The following is a 22,943-nucleotide window of genomic DNA, read 5'->3' as shown; positions in this document are numbered from 1 at the left end:
CTGAACGTAACTACTAGAAAAATCCATTCTTGTATTTTGATTTTTTAAGCACACTGTATAATTTTCAATAATATTTTAGATTTGTGAATACACATTACAGCTGTATATGAGAAATCTATTTTGACATTCCCTCTGATCTGGTCATGTTTGATGAACCCAGACACTGCTGAGAACTAAATCATACTAAAAACATTTTCAAAGCTTGTGTTTTCAGTTCTGCTGGAATTCTGACAGAGTCATACTGTAACGCGATCCATTCTGCACGGACAGTCCACCAAAATCCTAACTGAAAAAGAGCTGACTGCATTTCCGTATCAGTTCCTAGGAAGTCATATAAAGGCATCAATCTATTTGAAGAAAGTACATTCATTCTTAAAAGAACGTAATTATTTGTGAAGTCTGTTTATTTTAAAGAAATACATGGCAGGCCACTCCAGATCCAATTCTGTATGCCTTACCACACTGCCTTTAAACTCAGCAGGGAGCTGTGGGTTCACATTTTACCTTATTTCCTATTAAGCAGGCCAGTAAAGGCAGCCACCATAAGCTATGGGATAAAGACTTAAAACAGAATTTTGAAAGGCAAATTTAACCATTCCAGCTGTTGAAATGGATACAAACACAAATGCCAGCATCAGTAAGCAAATTTATGGAAAAGAAGAATCAGAATTATCTCATGAAAAAATCAAAATTGTCTACCTTGACAAATGAGTTTCTCTCTAATTAATTCAATTAACGAATTAAGCAAGGAAGATTTTTGTCAGTAATGAGGACCCTAATCTACCTGTTGGGAAACCATGGTTTGTTTGCCTGCCCTCCCCACTGTCATGCACCATTGAGGCTTTTCCTACCACAGAATCAGGATTTAGGTGGACTTGCAGCAGCCTGCCTGAAATTCAGGCTCCATACACTCCCTGGAAACGCCTCAGATCAGCAAGTCATTCTGAGCCACAGCAATGTGCTGGGCATCAAGCAGAGGCACGTGTGCATACACTGAATGCAACGGGACACGCGTCTGTGCAAATGCTACCCTGGCACCAGGAGAGCCTACAGGATTAGACATCCTTAGGTCATCCCGAACCCACTGGAGCTGCACTAGGGGAAGGTCTGTATCCCGCATTCACAGGACTGTAGAACCCCAGGATTATAGTGGGGCTATAAGAAAGAAGGAGACAGATTCTTTAGCAGGGTCTGTTCTGACAGGACAAGGAAAATGGCTTCCAACTAAAAGTGGGGAGATTTAGACGGGATAAAAGGAAAAAGTTTTTTACAATAAGGGTGGTGAGGCACTGGCACAGGTTGCCCAGAGAGGTGGTGGGTGCCCCATCCCTGGAGGCATTCAAGGTCAGCTTGGACGGGGCTCTGAGCAACCTGATAGAGCTGATAGATGTCCCTGCTCACTGCAGGGCAGTTGGACTAAATGGCCTTTGAAGGTCCCTTCCAACTCAAACGATTCTATGATTACACCAGTGAGGTAAAGGAAAAGGAGCTCCAGAAACATCCTCCACAAAGGATGTGGCCATGGATGTTTCAACAAACACATGTAACCATTTCTGAGTGACCACATGTTTGCAATGTTGTCATCACAACCTGATGATATTTTTATGATACTCCAAAACAATCCCAATCCTCCCCTGAAGGGCTGTGCTCCCTTCAGCTACTGGAAACAGCTCTGTGTATGAATGAGCCCACCAGCCATCCAAAACAAAGGCAGAGGAGAGCTGGAGTCATCTTAGCAATACCAAGTCTTACTCGTGTTGATTTCCCACAGTTTAAACTAATCTTTTCTACATAATTTCTGCAGAAATCACTCAACAGTCTGCTTACAACCCTAGCCACATGAAATGCATATACACAATCGTGGCTGTATATTCATCTGAAAAAACAAAGGGTAACAGAGAACAATTTGTCTCAGCGACAATGCTGAGAACTACTCTATGAGCTAAGCTGGAGTCACTTCAGTCTTTTTCAAGTTATGACTGCTTATAATTTTTGGGGGGTCTTCAGTCACTTTTCTTAAACTGAAATAATTCCAAAAGGTCAGAGCTGTGGAGCTCTTCTGTTACCAGAACGTGGAGTGACCTAAGGAGCCCTATATAGCCTCACCAGTGGATGAAGAAACCTGGAATAATAAAAATGCAGTGTCCCATGCAAATCATAGAATCACCAAGCAGACAAAGTTGGAAGGGACCCATAAGGACCATCGAGTTGAAGTCCTGGCTCCACACAGGACCAACCAAAACTCAAACTATATATCTGAGAACAGTGTCCAGATATTTCTTGAACTCCAGTAAGTCGGTGCTACGCCCACTGCCCTGGGGAGGCTGTTCCAGTGCCTGAGCACTCTCTGGTGAAGAACCTTTTCCTGATATCCAACCTGACCCTCCCCTGATGCAGCTCCACACCGTTTGCTTGGGCTCATTTACTGTCATCAGAGAGCAGAGATCAGCGCCTGCCTCTCTGCTCCCTTTCATGAGGAAGCTGCAGAGCCTCATCTGAAATCTTTCAGTGAAGATCAAATATCTTTAAAAAAAAGGATAATACGTGTTTGTTCCACTGCCAGATATGGGTCTCCTATACAAACTGATCTTTTTTGACTTTTTACTGTTTCAGGCTCAAATTAGTGTTCCTTTTCATAGAGCGCTATTTTGATGCGTACAATCAACACGAAGATTAAATCATGCCCCACAGATCTCACTCTGACTGTCAACCAACGTGGACCATTCTAGAACTATCACTGAGCCGATTTGCTGGCAGAAAGATAACTTCACAGCACAGAGTTCTCTGCCTTTTCTGAGCCCAGGTAATTAGGACTAGATTTCACAAACAGCAAATAAAAAATCAAGGAGATTCATAGTTAAAGAAAGAGAATTTACTTCTATGTTTACTGTACCTGAAGTAAGACAGTACCCCCCGGGATCGTGAGCTGTAAACAGTACTTAGGGGCATTCTCCCAGGACAGCAGTTGAACATCTTCAATAGCACTGTAGGAAATGGAGTTTTCCATGTACCCAGTTGGCTGCAAGGAAACAAAGGAGAGGGGAAAAAAAAATTTACTTAATCATCAGAAGTTCCACAATTTCAAAGTAAGAACAAAGTTATTTTTGATGATGAAAATAGCTGCAATACATTGTAAAACTGTGAAATAAAATACCTACACTGGCCGTTCAGCAGAGAGATCAGTCTAATAACCTTCATCAACTTGTTCAAGTAAGATTACCCACAAAAACAATTAAACAAGCAAACAAAAACCAAACAGACCAGACTCGGGAGCATGGAATACTAAAACGTCTAATTAAATTTGATTTGGATCTCAAACCACCAACTTGAGCTGTGAAGGTGTCTGACCACACTCGTGCACTCAATGTAAGAAGCATCTCAATCACACAGATAGAAGTATATTGTGTTTAGGTGGTTCTATTCCAAACACCCTCGTTCTCCCTGGCTGCCCTCATCTCACAAAAACATAACCAAAAGCAGAGCACCCAACCTACTCATCTTTGCTCATATGCAAGTACCAGTTTCAAACTGGAGATGCTGCCGACGCCCAATTTCAAGCAAAAGTCACAATTAAAGCATAACTAACCACATATTACAGTCACATGTACAACATATATTGATAGCAGCAAGGAAATAAGGAAACTCCTTATTAGCATCCTGATAGCTCTTCAGCATTGCAGAAGTATAATTATATCTGAAATAGAGATAAGCTGAAATAATGTATATACACAAGCTCACATAAAGTTATATCCCACAGATGAATAAATACACAAAGCTATAGGTGTGTATGTACTGGGTACACATACATACACTGCACTTTGTGTTGTTTTAACAGATGCCCTCAAAGACAACATCCATTTCATTGCACTATAGTGTAAGCAAACTGATCAGTACTGCTATGGCAGAGTTAACTGTTCTTCTGCAGAAATGCTGATTAATCCCCCCACCTGGATAAGCCCTTGTGTTGGCCACATCTTGCAAGTGAATGGAACTGATAACGCTTGTGAATTATGTTCTTGCTATTGCTGGCTTACATCTAACTGAAACTTCATAAACTTACTCCCACTGTGCCCAATACACAGATTCTTTTTAATTGATGGTCTCAAAATAAGAAAACAAAAGAAAAAACACATCATCTTTGGGGTCAACTCTGAGCACCATAACACGAGATCTGGGGGCGAGTGCGAAATCAGCAAGCTGCATTTGGAAGGTCCCTACATTTTGACGGTATGGCTTTCTTCCGTAAGTTATGTGGGTGGTGCAGCTGGAAATGACTTTCAAGTTCATTTCATACATGGTCATAAGGCCATGAACTGCACTGTTCAAAACAAATCTGGTGACCCCACCTCGCAACTTTGCTGCAACAACGTCAGTCAGCAAGCCTAGGAACTGAACTTCAATATTGTTTTAAACAACGCTTGCTATAGGAGGGCTCATTTTGCTCTAGCCCTCACTGAAAACAATTTTCACTGTCTCTTTAACAAAAACCTTGTTATGCAGGAAGTATGATAAACTTCTGCTTATTCATTACCCGCAATATTGTTCTACACTAGTAACTGGAATCCCAGTGGCTTAATGCTGATACTGTACGTCACGCGTTGCCTACTGGAGAGTAATTATCTTGTTCTCACAGGAAGCCAAAGGCCCAAGATCCTTTGGTAATCAACATTACAACACTCAGGGAAAAATATGAAAACAGCCAGCAGAAAATCTAGTATGCTCAGGAGGCAAAGATATCAAAAACATGCTCTGAAAGACTGGAGAAGGGAGAAATCCCAGATCGACTGATGCAAACATAAAATGAGATGAATCAATGCAATTTAAATTTCTCTCTTATGAAGGTGCTGACTGCCCCTAATACCCTCCATTAACATTGAAGAAGACTTGAATTCTCACAGAATTTGAGCTGTTGGTACTAGACAGATGACATGGTGCTTCCCCTTGGAGAAAGGAGCCAATGGAGTCCTTTATATAACACGTGTTCAAGAAACATTTAGATGTTGTACTGAAGGACATGCTTTAGTGGGAAACATTAGTGGTAGGTGGACGGTTGGACTAGATGACCTTGGAGGTCTTTATCAAGCTTGGTGACTCTATGATTCTATGATCTCCATCCTCCGTGTCCGGATACACCTCACACCAAGCCTTACTACAATTGTTTGCTGTCCTATATTCGAAAGCTGCCCTGGAGCATGAGGAGTCCCAGAAGCTCGAGGAGATGCTGGGCACCAAAAGCCAAAGGTCAGCCCCACACCAGTGTCCCCTCCCAGAGCCTTGGGCACTCACAGAAGCGAGGACAGAGTGGTGTTCCTTGTGCTTTCACAAGACCGAGCACCGTTCAGCCATTTATCAGAAAATGGCCTGAGGTAAAACCACAGACTGAGTCATCGGTTCATCTTAAAACACAGGCAATTCTGATGCTCAGGTGTGTGCATGTCAATCACTGAATCACTGCAGTTGACGAAGATGCAGCACAAGTCCTCAACCTTCCCATGTGCCAGCAGGTCTCACACATATGAACCCAGGAGCTGCATCCCCACCTGCAGCTCGCACCATGGGAAACCCAAACTATAACACGGATGACCAGAAATGTGGATTCAGATGTTTGAAAATACATGTCAGACATTTGCCAGAATACTTTTTAGCTGGTTTGATCTCATTTGTAACATGAAAGAGAAACGTGTACATTAACATAACATGAGGGAACAGAATATTGCACCCCTGATGAGCAGTGTGAGACACTTCACATTCCAAAACCAAAGCATCTTTAAGGAGCAATAAATCAAGTTGAGTTGAAAATGTTTTTATTTAAGAAAATAATAATTCTTATTTTTATAGCTGTCATTTTTGAAGAGGGAATTTATGTTTCTTGGCAAAGCCTGAAATCTATCAAAGGAAGCGAGATAATGCACCCTTCTCTTTTACTCTACAGAATTAAGCCTGACTTAGAAAACTCTGTCCAGAGAATCTGCATGTGTCAATTTCCAGATTTACATTTACATCTCTAACTTCTGGCTAACTACCTGCTGCTGAACAAGTCCTGAAGAATTCTAAGAGACTCATAAATGAGAAAGAAATTTATTACAACAAGCAAAAACCCAAAGTCATGGAATCATTTTTCCCTTCATGTTAGCCTTTAGCCTCCTAAAAAAATATGCAACTTTCTCCATTGGGAAATCAGGTATGTTTTAAACTCAGTGAGAACTTTGCCTTTTTTTTTTTTCTTTTTTTTTTTTTTTTTTTTTTCCAGTTCTGCGAAGATTTATTAATCATACAGCTTTGAAACAACTTGGTTCCAGAATAGCCATGCACCAAAACCCACTATAAATCAAATCTTGGGGGAATCAGTGCTCCCAAAATTGGAAGAACATTCAGGCTCACGTGTAAGGCTAGCTTTCTCTTAGCATTTCTGGGAAAAGTCAGCAGCAGCAGACTACTCAATAATGCAAAAATCTACCCACTTGTTTCCATGGGAAATTCTAAAAGGGAAAGAATAAACATGACGTCCATTGTTAATATGATGTTTGTAGGCACTTACTCATATAATCGTGTACTAAACCTTCAGCTACATATTTTCCAAAAAGAGCATCTAGAAAATATGAATTCTACAACTATAGATGGTTATTTGCATTAAAGTATATTTGGACTGACAGCTTCCACCAACACAACAACAATGAAGAATGATTTTTCCAATTAAGTACTCCAGCTGATGGGAGGAAATAGGGATGTTCCAGGCCCTTGTTCTTCCACTCTCAGGTGCTTAGCTCTCCCTTGGCTGCTCTTAACAGGCTTAACATGCTGCTGTACAGTGGGAACACGAGCATGCTGTACTAGCAATAAGTTTGCCATACCCAACTAAGGCTTAGCCTTGCTGAATAATGTGTAGGAAGAGTTGATTGCTCTCGAAACTTTGATGGGGGTGGAGACTATTCAGCCTGGACTCTGAAACTGCTGAAAACAATGGACGATTTGAAATAAATCTCTCCTAGGAGACATCCATGGCTCCAGAGAACGCCCCTGCAAATGTAGCTGTTTCTGATAAGAGCAATTAACATCTTTATTCATTAACTATATAACCTATCAGAAGGCATTTATCAAGTTAAGCAATTAGCAGTACTGCACCATAATACGCAGCGCAGGGCAATTTGTTTCACTCTTGATATGGAAGAATTTACTGCCGTGTACACTTGTCATAATGACTTGAAAGAGTTTAAAGTCAATGTTAATCTCATGGAGATTAATGTGATAAGAAAACAGACAGAAAGACTAACAGTGGTGAGACATCCAGCTCCGTCCCAGAGCTGCAGAAAGGAATTTCTGAGCTCCCTTGGAGCAACATTCCCACATCTAAATGCTTCCCAGCCCCTGGTCTGCTCATCGTCACCATCAGCCTCCTGGTCCTGCTGCTGAGTTGGTGGTCTCATGTGTTTCACAATAAGCAAAGACCTCACTTGTCCTGTGTATGGTGTGTAGGAACACATTGGAGGAAAACCTCAAGCTCAGAATGTAACTCAGAACTTCAGCAGCTATTCAACCAAGTCAGGCTCTGCAGCTAGCTTTTTGCAGCTAGCTTTTTGCAGCTTCTTCCACTACATATTTAAGAGGACTGGGACTGAAGGCTGCTACATTAATTAACCTTACAAAACTGATAAAAATGTAACCGCTGCCAGGAAGAAGCAGATTATCCCAGGCTGTGCAGGAAAAAAAAAAAAAAGTGAACTGTAGTGGGCTGATTAGTTCTGTGGAGGTACAGGAAATGGAAAAGACAAAACCATTCGTTGAAGGGTTGGTGGGAAAGAACCGCTCTCCACGCTAAGACATACAGGTCCCAGAATCTGAGAAATCCATGCATGAGGCACTGGCAGAGAGAACTACAAAGTAATTCAGGTCTGAAATATGTTTAAAGAACAGAATGGAGGTTCGTCATTAAGAAGATGAGAAAATAAGGTCATATTATGGGGTATGTATTATGACAAGCGAGTCAAATAAGCAGGAAAAAAGTATTAATTATACTCCTTGAAATGCATATAGAATTTTTTTTTTTAAATGGAGATACTTCTCTTCTACTGTCAAAGCCAGCTGAAGAAGCACTTCAACGTATTCAGTTATTTTACCAACAGAACTATTTGAATTTCTGGGATTAAAACAAAACCTGTATCTTCAAGACTTTCTGAAGATGCCCGTCATCAAGAGGGTCATATCTGAGAGTCCACAAAAGATCAATGGTTTGTTGTTGTTTTTTTTTATAAGCCCCATATGTCAAAGGGAACACAGCTGGGACACACAGCAATACTGGATGCTCAGCAGAAATGGTACTGGAGTCCAAAAAGCTTTGTCTTCTGATTCCAACCTGCTGCTAACAGGGATGAGGACTGCTCTGAGCTGCACCTGACCAGGACAGGAAGGGGACAGAGATGGTTGATGTGACCTATTGGCACAGCATAGCTTCCATAGGCACCAGGTGGAACACCTCTGCTCTGTGAGCATCTGTTGCAGCCTTTGCTGATATCAGTGCTGGAGGCAGAGCATTTTGCAGATCAGAAGGGCACAGTGACAAAAACAGATTGCTCATCACCTAGGAATGCACTCTTATATTGCACAGACCGTATTTCTGAAGTACTCTGTAATTGCACAGTATCCACCATCAAAGGAGAACAAAGCATGAATAACTGCAAATCTTAGCATCCCAGTAAACTTAGAAAAATTGAAAATATGAATTTTTATCCCCCACATAGAGAATCCGAAAGAAGGATTATTATCCCCCACCTATCAGCCTAGAAGAAAATCTCGGTTAAGATTGATCATGCCCTAGGTGACATGAGAATTCGGAGAGATGTGGGAACACAGCTCAGACTTCCTGAATCTAACCATGTGAATCAGCGCCAAATGCATCCTCCTCCTCCAAAATTGCACAACCAACTCGTGAGGAGGACCCTTCTCCATCAGGGTTCATGTTCCCTTTTATATGCCACTTACAGCAGTTTCGCTCTCCTCTGGAAGAAATACCCAATGATTTTGACAAGATAGATAGGCTGTTTTTCTGCCTTCCTTGAAATTACTTCAGGAAGGAACAGGAACAGCACAGCAGGTACATACCTTTCTACAGCAGCAGGAATAAGCAATGGGAGTTGTACAGTCTTACTGCATAGGTCCAAATGCACACATTCTTCTGCAGAACAACTGTTAGTAGAATACTGGAAAATACAGGCAAAACTCTGACTTTTGCCCAGAACACGAAGCATCTACTGACTGCTAAGGAGATCTTTGCTAAGTCACCATAGCAACTATGATGTGACAGAAAACAAAACTGCATCCACAAACTGTTCACAAGTTGAGGCCGCTCTCTATTTTCAATCCTCTTTCAACTATCAGCCTCGTTGCATGCTATGAAATGCAACAAACGCTGACAAACCAGAGAGAGGAGAAAGGACCAAAGCAGGCATGATCTGTGCTAAAACAAAATGTTGCCCTTTGATGACTATTTGAACCAGGGACAGCCCTGAGAGCCAGAAATGCAAGACTATCAGTTAATTTCAGATACAAAGTTGGCACCTGGGAAATAGTCAGCCTGTTAAGGAACCTTACTGATCTACAAAAGGAAATACTACAAAAGGAAAGCTGAGCAGCTGAATTTTTCAAGACTGGTCTCGACAATCAGAAATCACTGATGTAGGTAACAGCACTACAGCATGTTTTTGTTGCACACTGTGCTTGCACACACCGTGGTTTTCACCATAGGCTTGCAGATCTCCAAGGGCCTGCTGCTCATTACCTCTAGTAGGTCAGCAGAAGGTGAAGAAGGAAACCACATCTGCTATCAGTAAGGTCACATCCGCTGCACAAGGATCTGCACCTCCCATGGAAAATTTTAGCTGAAAACTCAAACGGCCTAGGACAGCTGCAAGGGAAGCAAGGCATTCATCTCCACTGTCTGTCAGTACAAAGACTAACCTGGAAGTTGCTCCAAGTATGAAACACTGAATGGCAGAGAAGCTGAGTTAACCCAGTATCACAATCCCATTAGAAGTGTAGGACTTGACTCTGAGAGTGCAATCCTGCCAGCTCACGTTGCCTTCATCATGTACATCCTAGCTCCTTTCTCACTGATTTTTATTTAGAAATTAAACAACTGCAAAACTAAACAAAGCATAAATGTGCCATATATGAAGTTCTCGTTTTCTGCTTAAACAAGCATTCTCCAACACTACTTCTCACATCCATGCTTTTTATCTGTAGAAACGCATTAAACACCACAATAGTTGAAAAGCTGAAATAGTTCCAATTTATGCTTTTTTCCTTTATTTTTAATGCACTTCTAGCCCCACAGCTCCCAGGACGCCACATTCAATCTCAGCCTGATGTTTGGGCATAGGACAGAGATTGCAGTAACCCAAGTGTGCTGCTTAATTCTCAACAGCAGATTCTCCATTCGGGGAAAGGATGCACAGATGTGGAGTTCCCAGTGAAGTATGAGTACAGCTGTCTGCTCTGGATTACAGACAAATACAGGATCCCTCAAAAAAGCCACAGGTGCTCTTCATAGTCTCACTAAGCTCTCTGCTGTTCGAGGGAAAGAAGCGGGGACCTCCTGATGACAAGCAGCTCCTCCCCTTCCTTCCTTCTGCTCCAGGCGGAGGTAAGAAAACATTGGTGGTCTCATTGTTTTGCTTTATGTCTCACCTTTCGCAATAATTCGGACAACTCTCTAGAAGTTTAAGTGATGCCCAGCTCTCTGTAGCAGTGATTTCCCCTTTGTTTTGTCTCACCAAGCAGTACAGACTGACACCCTGGCACTAACGGAAAGTTTTCCTTCAGAAGGAAGCCTCTTGCAAAACTGTGCTTGCACACTCCTGGCCTCACCCATGGCCTCCTCTGCTGTTGGTCTTCCTCATTGTTTTAACGACTGCCTGTTTGCACTGGGAGGGAGTGCTGCTATTTAAATACAGGGTGACTGAAATATGTGCGATACCTCCATGGAAAAAAAGATGGTGAGGGAATGGAGAAGGAGAGGGCAACTGCAGTGAAACAGCAGAGCAAATATTTGAGAAAAGTGTCAGTTGACTGGTAAACACGTAATGGAGAGGACACAGTGCACCACAGAACCTAAATTACCTCCATAAGCTCCTTGAATATAAGGATACACTGACGGATTTAAAGCGATACTTTCTCTTTTGTTTAAAAATAAATAAATGAACCAAATATTTAACTAAAATCCTAAGAACACTGTGCTCATGAAGGATGTAGCAGTATGAAACTGCATGTTCAACGGGTAACTGTACTGTTCCGATGCAATACTTAACTAGCCTGGCACATTATTTCTTAAGATAATTAAGTAAGAGTGCCTAAATTGAAGCGAGAGCACCTGCTATGGTCATCTCAGCAGACACACTTGGAAAGGAAAAACACAGAGCAACGCTGCCATCATCGTCTGTGAAAATGGCAAACACTCTCATCCAGGCTGCTCTCTAAAGGCCAGAGAAGAATTCTAAGGAATTGCAATAGTCTCCCCCAGGGACCGTGACGACCACAGCTCTAATGAGATATGTTTCCAGAGAAGCCTTGTTTACTAGAAACTAATCCATCATATTCTATCTTACGTTGTTTTTTGGAAAACTAAGCTGCCTGAATCCTTCAACATTTCTCTTTGAACTAAATGTTTCAGCCTTCAACTAAATGCACTCACTCACTTCCTCTGCACTCCCTGATAGATGGTTCACACACAGGCAATGAGGATCACACGCTCCAAGCTGCTGCTTCAGGACACCAGCAGGGCTTTCCCCTACCGCTTCTCTGGGTGACACACGTTTGGAAGAAATAGTTCCATGCCCAGCCAGCAGCTGCTGCTGCACATCTGAAGGTGAGATGCAACACAAGGGTATTAAAGCTGCAGGAAAAGTCACTCAGCTTTCTTGATTTCCTCTCCGTATTTACTCGGCCTTACTTATATCCTCAGATCACAATGCTACCACTTAAAAGGGAAACATTATGTGGCACCCTATACATTAACATCAAGATGGCTTATACAATAGCACTTAGGTGTGTTAGGTAATCCATGAAAGAAATACCCTCCCAACAGAACTGGCTGGCATACTACAATAGGTTCATTTTCTCCCCTGATACTCCCCCTCCCCATTTCATTAAAAAGAAAAAAAAAAAAAGAATTGCTTTAAAACAATTCTAACCTTTTCAACGGCTGCAGATCTCATCCCTACCCTTGGAAATCACGTTTTGGCTTTCCAAGTTCAAATATGCCATCAAGTCAGCTTTCCTGTTCACGTTTCTGAAGCAATCTCCTTGCCCTCTGTCAAGATTACTTTATTAATTTATTTGTTGTCTCCAAAGGAAATAGCTCATTTTTATAAATCCTTAAATATTGCAACCATAACTCTGTACATTGAGTTTTCCACCCAGGGAGGAACGGGCAAGTTAAGTGTACTGCTTCTGAGCTTTGACCTCAACAACCAAAGAGTTATGATTATTAGTCCAAGAAATCTCTACCAAGAAAATCTGAACTGTTTTCAGCAAACTGTGTGCCCAGAATTAAACTAGCTGCAGATTTTCCAGCAGAAAGCTCTCAAAAAGCCAATACTGCCAAAGTGCTTTAGCATGTACTTGTGAATCTGAAGCCAAACCACCATGGACTTGCAGTTACCACTGAGTGTTATGGCTTGGGCTCCAAGCCTTGATGAAAACATGAATTGTTTCTCCTCTATGGCATTTTGGGTTCAGCAGAATACAAAAGCTTCCAAATTAGAGGTATGTTTGAACTCTGTACCTGAACACACATGAAGGTTTTTGACCACTTCTGCTTGCATCAGCTCTACCCACAGCAGGAACGGAAACAAGGATAACCATTCCTGCCCTCCCCTCTGTAACTGAGATCCACAAACGCCACCACATCACTGTGCATCATCGCCGCTGCAGACGCAGCGTAACGGTGACAGAGGGACGTCCTGCAGTTCCGCACTCCGCAGGTTGGGCCCCCTCCAGTCCAGAGCAGCTTTGTCTTAAGCAAAGGAGCAAGGACACGACAGATGGGCCTAAAGGCACAGCCAGCCACCTGCACTGAGCCTCACGCAGGCTTATTTCTCACTTTTCACTTTCTTAACATTCCGTTTGATAAACTCAACTCCAGCTAACATGTCTGAACAAAAAGCATACGTGAACTTACTGTCGGTATCAGCTTTCTTCCTTCTAATTGCTTTGGCTACACATTACTGCAGCATTAACACAATGTCACAGCACTGTTCTGTTTCCAGCTTTAGCGAAAAATCTGGCTTATCAGAAAAACCACCAGGGCAGAATTAGTAGGAAGGGTAGAGCACTGAGAATGCATTAGCTTCATTTTCCTACCTGCACTTTCCCCGGTGACATTTACAGAAGAATGCTTAACATAGAGATTGTTTATCAATTGTTTCCTCAGAGATAAACAGGTTAAATATAAAGCATCTGAAAATAAGGTACAGCACCCGTGTTACCCTTTGAAAAAGGCTCCAGTGACTGGCAGGCTCCAACTAGAACTTATCGAGGCATTTTAGGAAGCATCATTAATAGAAGGAAAACATACAGCTTGCATAATAAACTTTGCCTTTTTCTCTAGCCTTCATCATGTTGAGAAAGAGCTTGTTTCTTCCTGATTCTGAAACATATTTAATCCTAAAAACACATATCTTTGAATTCCAAAACTAACCCTTTTCTTGTTTCCTTGGGAAAAAAAAAAAAAAAAAAAGACCAACTCTTACTGGAAATGCATAAAACAGAAACCAAAATCAAATTCAATATGTGGAGTATAAGCACTGCAGCACAATATTTCCAAATACTGCAACATTTTGCAAGACCTTGGATCACTGAACCCAACTCAGAAACTCAGAGAACAACTGGGGAATACACTTTTCTGATCCAGACATAAGGCAGACACTCAATCTCAGGTTCTGTTCTGTGCTGTGACCCACATCCTAACAGCTCTGCAGCCAGTCCTAAAAAGTTTCTGCCAATACTTCTCTCAAAGCAGATCAAAGGCTTTACTGTACGTTCAGAGTTCCTCCCGTGATGCAAGGATTAGGCATGGAGAAAGAGAGCATCAGATTTTCAGAGGTGTAACTGCCTAGAAGTGTATCTTTTGCATATCAGAGCATTACGAGCACAGCCACAACCGCCACTGCCAGACATGCCACACCTCTGAAATTCTTGTCCTGTTTCCCATTTTCATTTTTATCTCATCTCTCTGAGCACACTGTCTCTACACGCCCGGTTACAAAGGAGCAATACCTAGTCACCAAGCCCTGTATTCTTTTATTTGTAGCAATATTTTCATCAATATTGTCAGTTGCTTTCCAGCATATCCTTCATTCAGAAGGTTCTTACAGGGAGCTGGAAACACAATGTTCCAGTCTGCTGCTGTGACCTCTGCAAGAGCCCACGGCGCAGCAGTCATGCCTCAGTGGCAGCACATGTACTGTAGATGTCACTGAATTCTAACAGCACTTCTTGAAACACGGCCTGCCGTGTAATCCTGGCAGTAATCTAGTGCTAGATTAAATGCATTGTTGTCAGTCGAGAAGTATTATAGGCCTCTAAATATACAGTTGGATACGCACACAATATTAAATAGCATTGCACATAGAGTTCTGTTTTCAGGATGAATACCAGCCTATGTACTTTCAACAACAGACTGCATTGTGAAGCGCCAAATTGGTTATTTCTTTGGCGTTACTGATGTCAACTAAGTGAGACTTGACTCTGCCCTTCAATAGCCTGAATAAGTCATCAGGCAAATTATTGGTGCACTTTGTTTAGAAACCTGGATCCTGCAGACGCATTCTGAGTCAAGCAACCGGTGGTTGCAACAACCTTCGTCAAATGAGTATGGAACTGAGATTCAGCCTTGCCATCTGCCCTTTCAAACTGTCCTGAACAGAAAGAAAAGCTAACTGTCAGCTCCGAGTCAATGCAAAACTGATTGGATGAGGTTCTGAAGACCTGAGAGCAGACAATCACAGCATTCCTTGGTAGGTGTTACAAGCTAGGGTCTCTGACTATGTGCTGCATCCATTCTGTTTTCCCAGCAGGAAAAAAAAAAAAAAAATCACAACAGGATGAAGAAGAATGGCAACTGCATTGTCTCTCCTGAGCACTAAGCACGGTCACAACACACACAGCTATTGACAAGGCACACTGCCAGAACTGTCCATCAGCCTTCTGAGACACAGAAGTATAAACAGCCATGTCAGTCCTTTATAGTGATGAGTGAGAAGAGCTGAAGATGACGCTGCTACTGCCAAAAGCTGTTTAAGGCACACACACCGAAAAAAAGAATCAAACATTTCATCACTAGCTGCAGGAGGAGTGCTCCCCTTGACTTAGTTGGACCTCTTAACAGTACTGACATCAGTTTTGAGTACTCTGATCCAGTTCACGTTTGATGACGTCTACAGGAAAAAAAGAAAAGAAAAGCAGCAGTCCCACAATGATTGAAGCTCTATGGAATTTATGTCTCCCTAACAACCTACATCACACAACTGCTCTCAGAGGTAGTTGAGTCCAGTTGCCATCTAAGTCACACACCCACCATCAGCAGTTCCTAAGCCATTATACTCAGTTTGGGCCTTCTCAAGATCTTAATTGTCTCATGAACTATTTTAATCAATTTACAATGCTCATTAATACGCACTGACGTCATCAGGGGACGCAGGAATCAGCAGCTCAAGCATGAACATCTTTGAGAAGGTGCAGACTGAAAGGCCAAGAAGAGTTGTCTCCATGGCGCCAGATGTGACTTATCTGAGATCACCACTTTTGCCTTGAGCTGTTACCAGTTCTAATGCTCTCCAAAAAGAGAAGCATCAGAGGCCTGACTTCAGACTGCAAATAGAACTCAAGAGGCTAAAAGACATCCCTCTGAGTTACGTAAATATATGATGGGAGTAAATCCAGTACAGCAGCTGCATTATGGAAAACACGAAGCACATAATCCTGCATCTTCCTTTTTTCTCCTAGATGGCCCCAAAGTGCTCTGGGAATATCATTTAAGCCACACACAAAACCTGAGAATTCAGTACGATGAAGTGAACCCTCGTTTTCCCAGTTCCCACAAGCAATCCCACCACGCCCAGGGAAACACAGCCCACAGTGAACCAGCTGCTTAGCCTTGCAATCGAGTGCCCTGGTTTTGCAGGATGTCCCAGTCCCTGTGTTTCACTCTGCCGCCCAGCAGCCAAGCCCAGCCAGATCACTGTCCAGAAAAGTCACCCAGGTGGGAAAGCTGCCCTTCTGACCCAACCTGCTCAGCTGGTCAGGCCTGCACACAGCCTGCTGGCCCAAGCCTCCCTCTGTGCTTGTGTTCTCATCCTGACTGAAAAACTGTATGAAATGGTACAGGTTATTAGTAGTATTTAATATTAATTAGTGCTGTGCAATGCACTAGAGACCTAAAGCTAATGGTAGCCACAGCAGAGGTCACTCAGCTGCTCTCATTAAGCCTCTGCAGCCCACAGAACACAAAACCCTGCCAACTGAACCTGTCAGTTGGTACAGGTTTCTTCTTTCACTGCATTTATATGAAACAGTACTGAGAGACGAGTTCATCACCACCCAACAGAAATGGTAAGAGATCAACAAACAATCAAGCCAACCAAAAGAATCAAATAAAGAATCAAATTAAAAAATCTCTCTGCTGTTTTTCTTTCCTAGCAACATGCATCACCAGCAAACAGACGAGTGAAATTGAAAATCCAGTGGGACTGATCAGAAATTACACCTTCCGAGATGCTGGCAGGAATTCATCAGAAACTTGCAGAGGAAGGTAATCTAGGACAACTCTCTCCAGCTGCTGTTCAAACACAAGCCTTAAATTCCTGAGCAGGGCAAGAACACCAAAAATCTCAAATCACTGATCTGGCAACCGCAACAGCAGGTCTTTGTGCTCTCTCTATCCAATGCTGCACCGAACGTCTCACCCGTATTTGCAGAAACTGAAAAGTCACTGGATGACGTACAGGAGCAGAACTGAACACAGCCCCTGCTTATTCTTTGAGTCCTCTTCTGTTAAAACAGTGTGTTTGTATAATGTTACAAAGCAATGATGCGTCTGCACAATCAGGCTCCCTTTTCAATTACTGGCTAATTATTTCAATGCTGCAAAACAGAAAACCGAGTTGCCTTTCCAGCTCCGCTAAACTTCTTGATAAGTTATTCTCAAAGAACAAATGAGATCTTTCATTTCAGTGGTAGTCCAACGTGAACAAAACTTACTCCTTCCAGCTCAGAACCTCTAACACTCTTTTATTTTAGATCCTATTAGAAATAAAAGGATGCCAGCATTCTACCTGGCACTCAAGAAAGCCTTTGAAGCGTGATGCCTGCAACGTCAGAAGATAAGTAACTGCAGAACTTACTTCGTGCAGATGAACAAATGCTTCAAACCAGCAAGGAAAACTTCAGCAACACTCAGGCAGGGCCTCAGCTCTGAACACACTCCAATAAGTGATGCTGCTTCAAACCAGCATGTGCCTGTACACAGGGCTGGGAGCCTGAGATGGTGACCTTAAATACACACAGGGGAGATTAACATCCACTCTCTATATGCTGAAAAAGAATAGGAAAAGAAATGCAGCATGCTTGTCAGATTTCACTGTACTGTTTTGGACGGTCTTTCTGAACACTCACTTCTTCAGCTTCAGTTTGCTGTGCTTGGCAGTCTCTTTTGTGTCTTTTGCAACACTGCACACACACAAATGGCCTGTGGTTTCATGCTTTGCTTCCCATTTAAAACTAACACTTAAACAGTAGCTTTAATTTTGTTAAATAAAAGCTTTTTTTTCCTGAATTCTGACTTTTATTTCTCTTTTTTTAGCACAAGGGACAAAATGATTTTTACAACTGACACCCATCACCTTCAGAAGCAGCATTTTGCCCGTGCTGTTCTGATTTACCAGTTCTCATCTGTCTTCTTCCTCAATTTTCTGTGCTAAGATCAACAAAAGCAATGAGAGTGGGTAGCAGGAGTTCAATGTTGGACAACTAGCTTTGAAATCAGATATATTTTCTTTCAGATGCTCCAAACAGCAAAAACAAAAGCTTCAGAAAAGAATATGAAATACCACTCTTTTGTAAAATTTTTATGTTTAGAAGAGAACAAGCCTCAAATTTCCCTACATGGCTGCAGGCTGCAGGCAATGCAGATCTCTACCCTTTAAGCACTTCGTATAAGATGAAGCCTATCAGGTGGGTGCTCTGGCACAGCTCCAGCGATGGATGCGGGGCAGCTGCATCCCTGTCCGAGGGGCACGTCCCAGCCCTGGGCAAAATGAGGCTTTCCCCACCACATTCCTGCAGTATCGCCCCGTGTGCCAGCACATGGGCAGAGGCTGTGTTGACTACATGGTATCAGCAGGGTGATGCTGGCTCCAGGAGCCGTTTCTCGGCCGTGACGCCGTCTGCCTTCCCATCGAAGATTAAGAAACCGCCGGTAACCCAGCGGCTTCCTCCCTCGCGTGGCCTTCCAGGTTCAGGGCACTGCAAGCCCTGCACCAAGCATTCCCTGATTGCTTCAGCAGGGGTTGACAGACGTCAGCAACAGGACTTTTTGCTGTTATTTCCCGGGAAAGCCAAGAAAATCTGCTGAGTGCAAGTGCCCTGTTGCAGGTTGTGTGTTAAATGCTGCTCGATCTCCGCCGGCCCTGCAAGTGACTGAGATAAGGGCCAACTTTGTATGCAGCAAGACATTTCCTGACCGGGGTGGGGAGAGGCAGGCCTTGTGAGCCACCAAACCCAAAAAATAGTAGCTCTTTAATTGCACAGTAACCAAGAGAAGCTGGTCAGCAAAGCTGGACAGCACAGTTCTGACTTTCTGGGAGCTTTGCCCAGCTTCCAGCAACCAGGTTGCTCTGCCCTTTGAGGCTCTTGATGGTTTCCATGTTCCACCACCAGGCCCACAGCCCCAACTTAGCTCATGCTGAGATGTCTCAGACAGAGAACCTGCCTTCTCTCTTCAGTGTTTCCTTCATTCTTGGCCAAAGGAAACCAAGTTCGTCAAAGCAATGAATAAAAATAGACAACCCAAACCCATTTGCTGTCACACAGACATTCGCTTTGCTTTTATTTTGCATGAACAGTGGAAAGCGCACAGCCTCAAACTAGAAGAGTCTGACCAAGTAAAATCATTTCACCCAGAAGATGCTTTATCACAAAGCAGCTCGCAACAGCTGAGCTCAGTTTGCTTTCTAAAACCTCCCAATTAACTTGGCACAAGCACGGCCAGCACCACTTGCATGCGGTGCAGAACAAGGTTATGCTTCAGGTCTGACTCAAAATGCAACAGCTATCCTACTGGCTCCCCAACCCAGCAGCTGACTCCCAAGCTCCCGGGCTAAAATCACCCAAGCACACATGAGAGCATGAAGGACGTTTTCCTGTTGCACACAGAGCTGCAGAAATAAGGAAAAAACAAACTGCATGGGATGGAGCACCACTCCTGCTTCAGAGCTGAGCACGCTGGTTGCAACACAGCGCTGAGGCTTTGTGAGGTGACAGCTGGCTGTCAGTGAACACAAGGGAAGCAACGTCATCCAGCCTCAAAATCTCTTTGTCTATCCCACTTAATTTCTTTGTGCTAAAGGCATGGAAAACAGCAAACACAAAGCCAACACAGATCTGCCTTTGTAGAAAGGGATTGGTAATAACTACTGTCCAGCTCAACTGCAGTTGGCATGAGCTGTTAGTGACGAGCAAAGTGGGAACAAAGGCAAAAATAAATTGGGTCGGGAGTGTTAAAGCACCTCTGACCTCACCCAGTGTCCCCAGGGAGCAAGGGATGGGATGTGCTGCAGTGGGAGATGTTGTTGTTGATACTCCAGTTCTGTATATAAACAAAAGATTTACTTCTGGAAGCAGATAAGCAAACATCTTTCATCAGGACTAAAACAGACACATTTCAGAGCAGTGTGCAAATGGCACTGATCCCTATCAGAAAGCCCCCTTCTGATTTCAATTCCAGAAAAAGATCAGCTTAGATGCTGCAAAATTGCGTTGCAGCTAAAAACCACTCTCCTGTTAGACAAGCAAAGCCTTGCCTAACCATATGTGGGATTATCTACCTACGTCACACAGCTGTAAGGCAGCAAAGCCACTGTTCCACCAGCCCTTTTCTGAAAAAAAGGCGTCAGAAAGCCACTGCTGCAGAAAATTCAATGCAACTCGACCGTCTTTGCTCCCCTCACTATGCTACTGCCAACTCTAGAGAAAGCCGGGAAAGAAACAGCAAACCCTACAGAAAACCTACAATTTACATAAAGCAGCAATCTCCAGAACTATGAACTCTTTTCTGGAAACTGAGAAGGAAATTACATACAACATTCATTCAGGTAGGAGAAAAAACACAAGGCAAATCTTCTGGAAAAATGTAGGCATGCAGTGACAACACAGGTAGCATGTGAGCGGGTGAGTGATCCCGAGCAGTGGGCGCTTGTGCAAGGAGCAAGGGCTCTCCATGCACTAGGACTTGCTTCCCCTCGAGGTGCATTCCCCGTCGGGCTGGATATTTGCTTTGCTGCTCTACACCCCAAGGTTCCTCATCTTCAAATACGAAGGAATTTTCTTTGCGAGGCACTTTGAGATCCGCAGATGAAAGGCATGACAGCAGAACTAGGTCAGACAGTGATGTATACAATTATCTCTGCAATTTACATGACTGGAAAGTGTAATTAAAAATCTAGATTGCTTTTCTCAAAGATTTTGTTCAAAATCAGACAGGGTGGTACATTTACACTTTGATTTGCAGTCGTGCAAAAGCTTTTAGAGTAAACGCTGCAGTTTAGAAGAAAGCAGAGGACAAATCTAGGGATTAGCTAGCAGTGGCGTCATTTCCTATGACCCATTACTTTACCAAAACCCCTTAAAAAAACAGCAACAAAAAAACAACACCGACACAAACTTCCTGTACTCTAACCACTGCATGAGCAAGCACAGTTACACTTCAAGAGATCCTCTAAGTAGCTGCACTATTGCTCAAGCCACTGCATACAGCACCCAAACCAAAACCCAAGTTGTGGGTTTCTTCCAGTGCTGCTTCACCATATCCAAAGATACAGCCACACGTCCCAGCCAGTCACTCCAAATGGCCGCCCTCAAACGGCACAAGCAATCTGCTGGCTTTGGAATGGAATGCAATGATAACGCAATGAACACATTTCTTCCTTTTTCTTCTTATGGAACCACATCCCACATTTTTTCCCAATTTCTATGAGTAGCCGACACAGCACACAAACGCAATCCCACTTGGCAGCACCTGGCTCCTTTTCAAAGAACGTCGGTGGAGGAGCTCAGAACGCCTGGCACGGGACCACTTAGAGGTGGTCCAGCCACAGCTCAGGTTTCTCCCTGTCTATGCAGATGACATCACCCCGCGAGGCCGTCCGTGCAGCTCCTCCATCAGCAGTAATTTCACCCTCAGGAACATACCAGCCACTCGTACCAAAATTATCAGGCTCCATCTCCAACGCGGCAGCCAATGCTGCCTTTGAAGTGGAAACCAAAGCCCAGAGCTTTTTCACTGTGTAAGTACAGTGCGGGTAAACACAGGGATCCCTGGCTCCTGGAAGAGGGAAGGAGTGCGGGAAGCACTGCACGGCTGGCATTTGATTCATCTGGGCACTCGGTCCCTCCTGTTTGCATACCTCTGTGCAGGACAGAGCTGGTATGTTTGCAGAGGGCTTTGGTTGCTCACTGCACTCAGGATGGAGACTGGCAACTTCTTGCAGGGAAGAGACTGAAACTGTAGATGCTCTCAGAGCTACTGTCACCTACAATGAGACAGACCCCTCCCGCTGTTCCTCTCCTGCTCCCCAGTATGCAACAAACAGAGCAAAGGTTGATGCCACCATCCAGAGCTCTTTTTCTGTCCACTCCATATGCAAAAGCATAGGAAAGGATATTTTATATTGGAAATGTGGGAACACAGATGCAGATAATTGCCCGATCTTCTCTGCTACCCGAAGGGTTAATGCCAGCCTTGATGATCTCCAGTCACATCAAGATGATACACTCAAAATGAAAAGTCTCTGTTGGAGCCCTAAACATTAAAGGTTTTTTCCTCCTCTATCTCACATATGTCAGCTGTTACTAGAATTTATTGGTTAAATGGCAGCAGAAGACCATTTAAGTAAAAAAGAACAACATAACCACAAGTGGATTTATTTTATGATTTGCAATGAGGTGCAAATCCTGCCAACCACTTTAAACAATCAGAGCAAACCTAATTTCCCTTCACTGAAAGGATGGAGAGTCTATAAATTCGTAACAAACAGAAAAGGTCTGTCTCACTTCTGGTCGACAAGAACTTTCCCTCTGATGAGCTACGGTCTCCTTCCTGCTTGGGAAACTAAGGCACAAACCAGTCCTCTCTGTTCATACATAGCAAGCTAGGAGAAAGGCTAAAAGAATGCTTTGCTTAAAGGTGCCCAAGGTGCTGCAATTTCTACCACTAAACTTGTCCCAGACTTTTTTCCCAAAAACGCAGATGTCCACTGCTGCCTGGCACGAGGCAGGATCCAGAAGGGCACAGGTTTGTGGCAAGCTGTTCAACTTGCCAGCCCATTCTGTACATCCTATGTCCCATAAATATATAAATGGCCCTACACATTACATGCATGTAATCATACCACATTCTGTAACACAGAAAGTTATACAACTATGTAAAACTGCTGCCCTCTCTTTTCTCCTCCCTATCTGAATTCTATTAAACTCTAGTGAACATAAAACCAAAATGAAGCTGAGAGAAAAGGCTTTCCTCAAAGAGTTGGCAAAAGGGAAATGAAAAATAACCTGTTATAGACAAAGCCATATCCACCAGCTGCACAAACCACCACTGCAATCCTCCTTTTTTCCATTTGGTTTCTGTCAGAGAACAAAAAAGGGAAAATAGAAAAGCAGACACATTAAAGGGCAGA

The 22,943-nt window shown here is 43.2% G+C and overlaps 1 protein-coding gene across 2 annotated transcripts in view; it reads right to left on the bottom strand.

The window, feature by feature from the left end:
- Positions 1–22,943, bottom strand: part of CMIP (c-Maf inducing protein) — a 123,219-nt gene that overhangs the window by 54,630 nt on the left and 45,646 nt on the right. For both annotated transcript variants that reach the window (XM_085234639.1, XM_085234640.1), the window contains exon 2: positions 2,894–3,019. In XM_085234639.1, coding sequence (XP_085090765.1) covers positions 2,894–3,019 — 126 coding nt within the window. The remainder of the gene's footprint in view (positions 1–2,893; positions 3,020–22,943) is intronic.

The sequence above is a fragment of the Meleagris gallopavo genome, chromosome 13, assembly GCF_905368555.1.
Source record: "Meleagris gallopavo chromosome 13, MGAL_WU_HG_1.1, whole genome shotgun sequence".
Lineage (NCBI taxonomy): Eukaryota > Metazoa > Chordata > Aves > Galliformes > Phasianidae > Meleagris > Meleagris gallopavo.
Note: the sequence above shows the minus strand (reverse complement) of the source record. Positions and strands in the feature narration are given on the sequence as shown.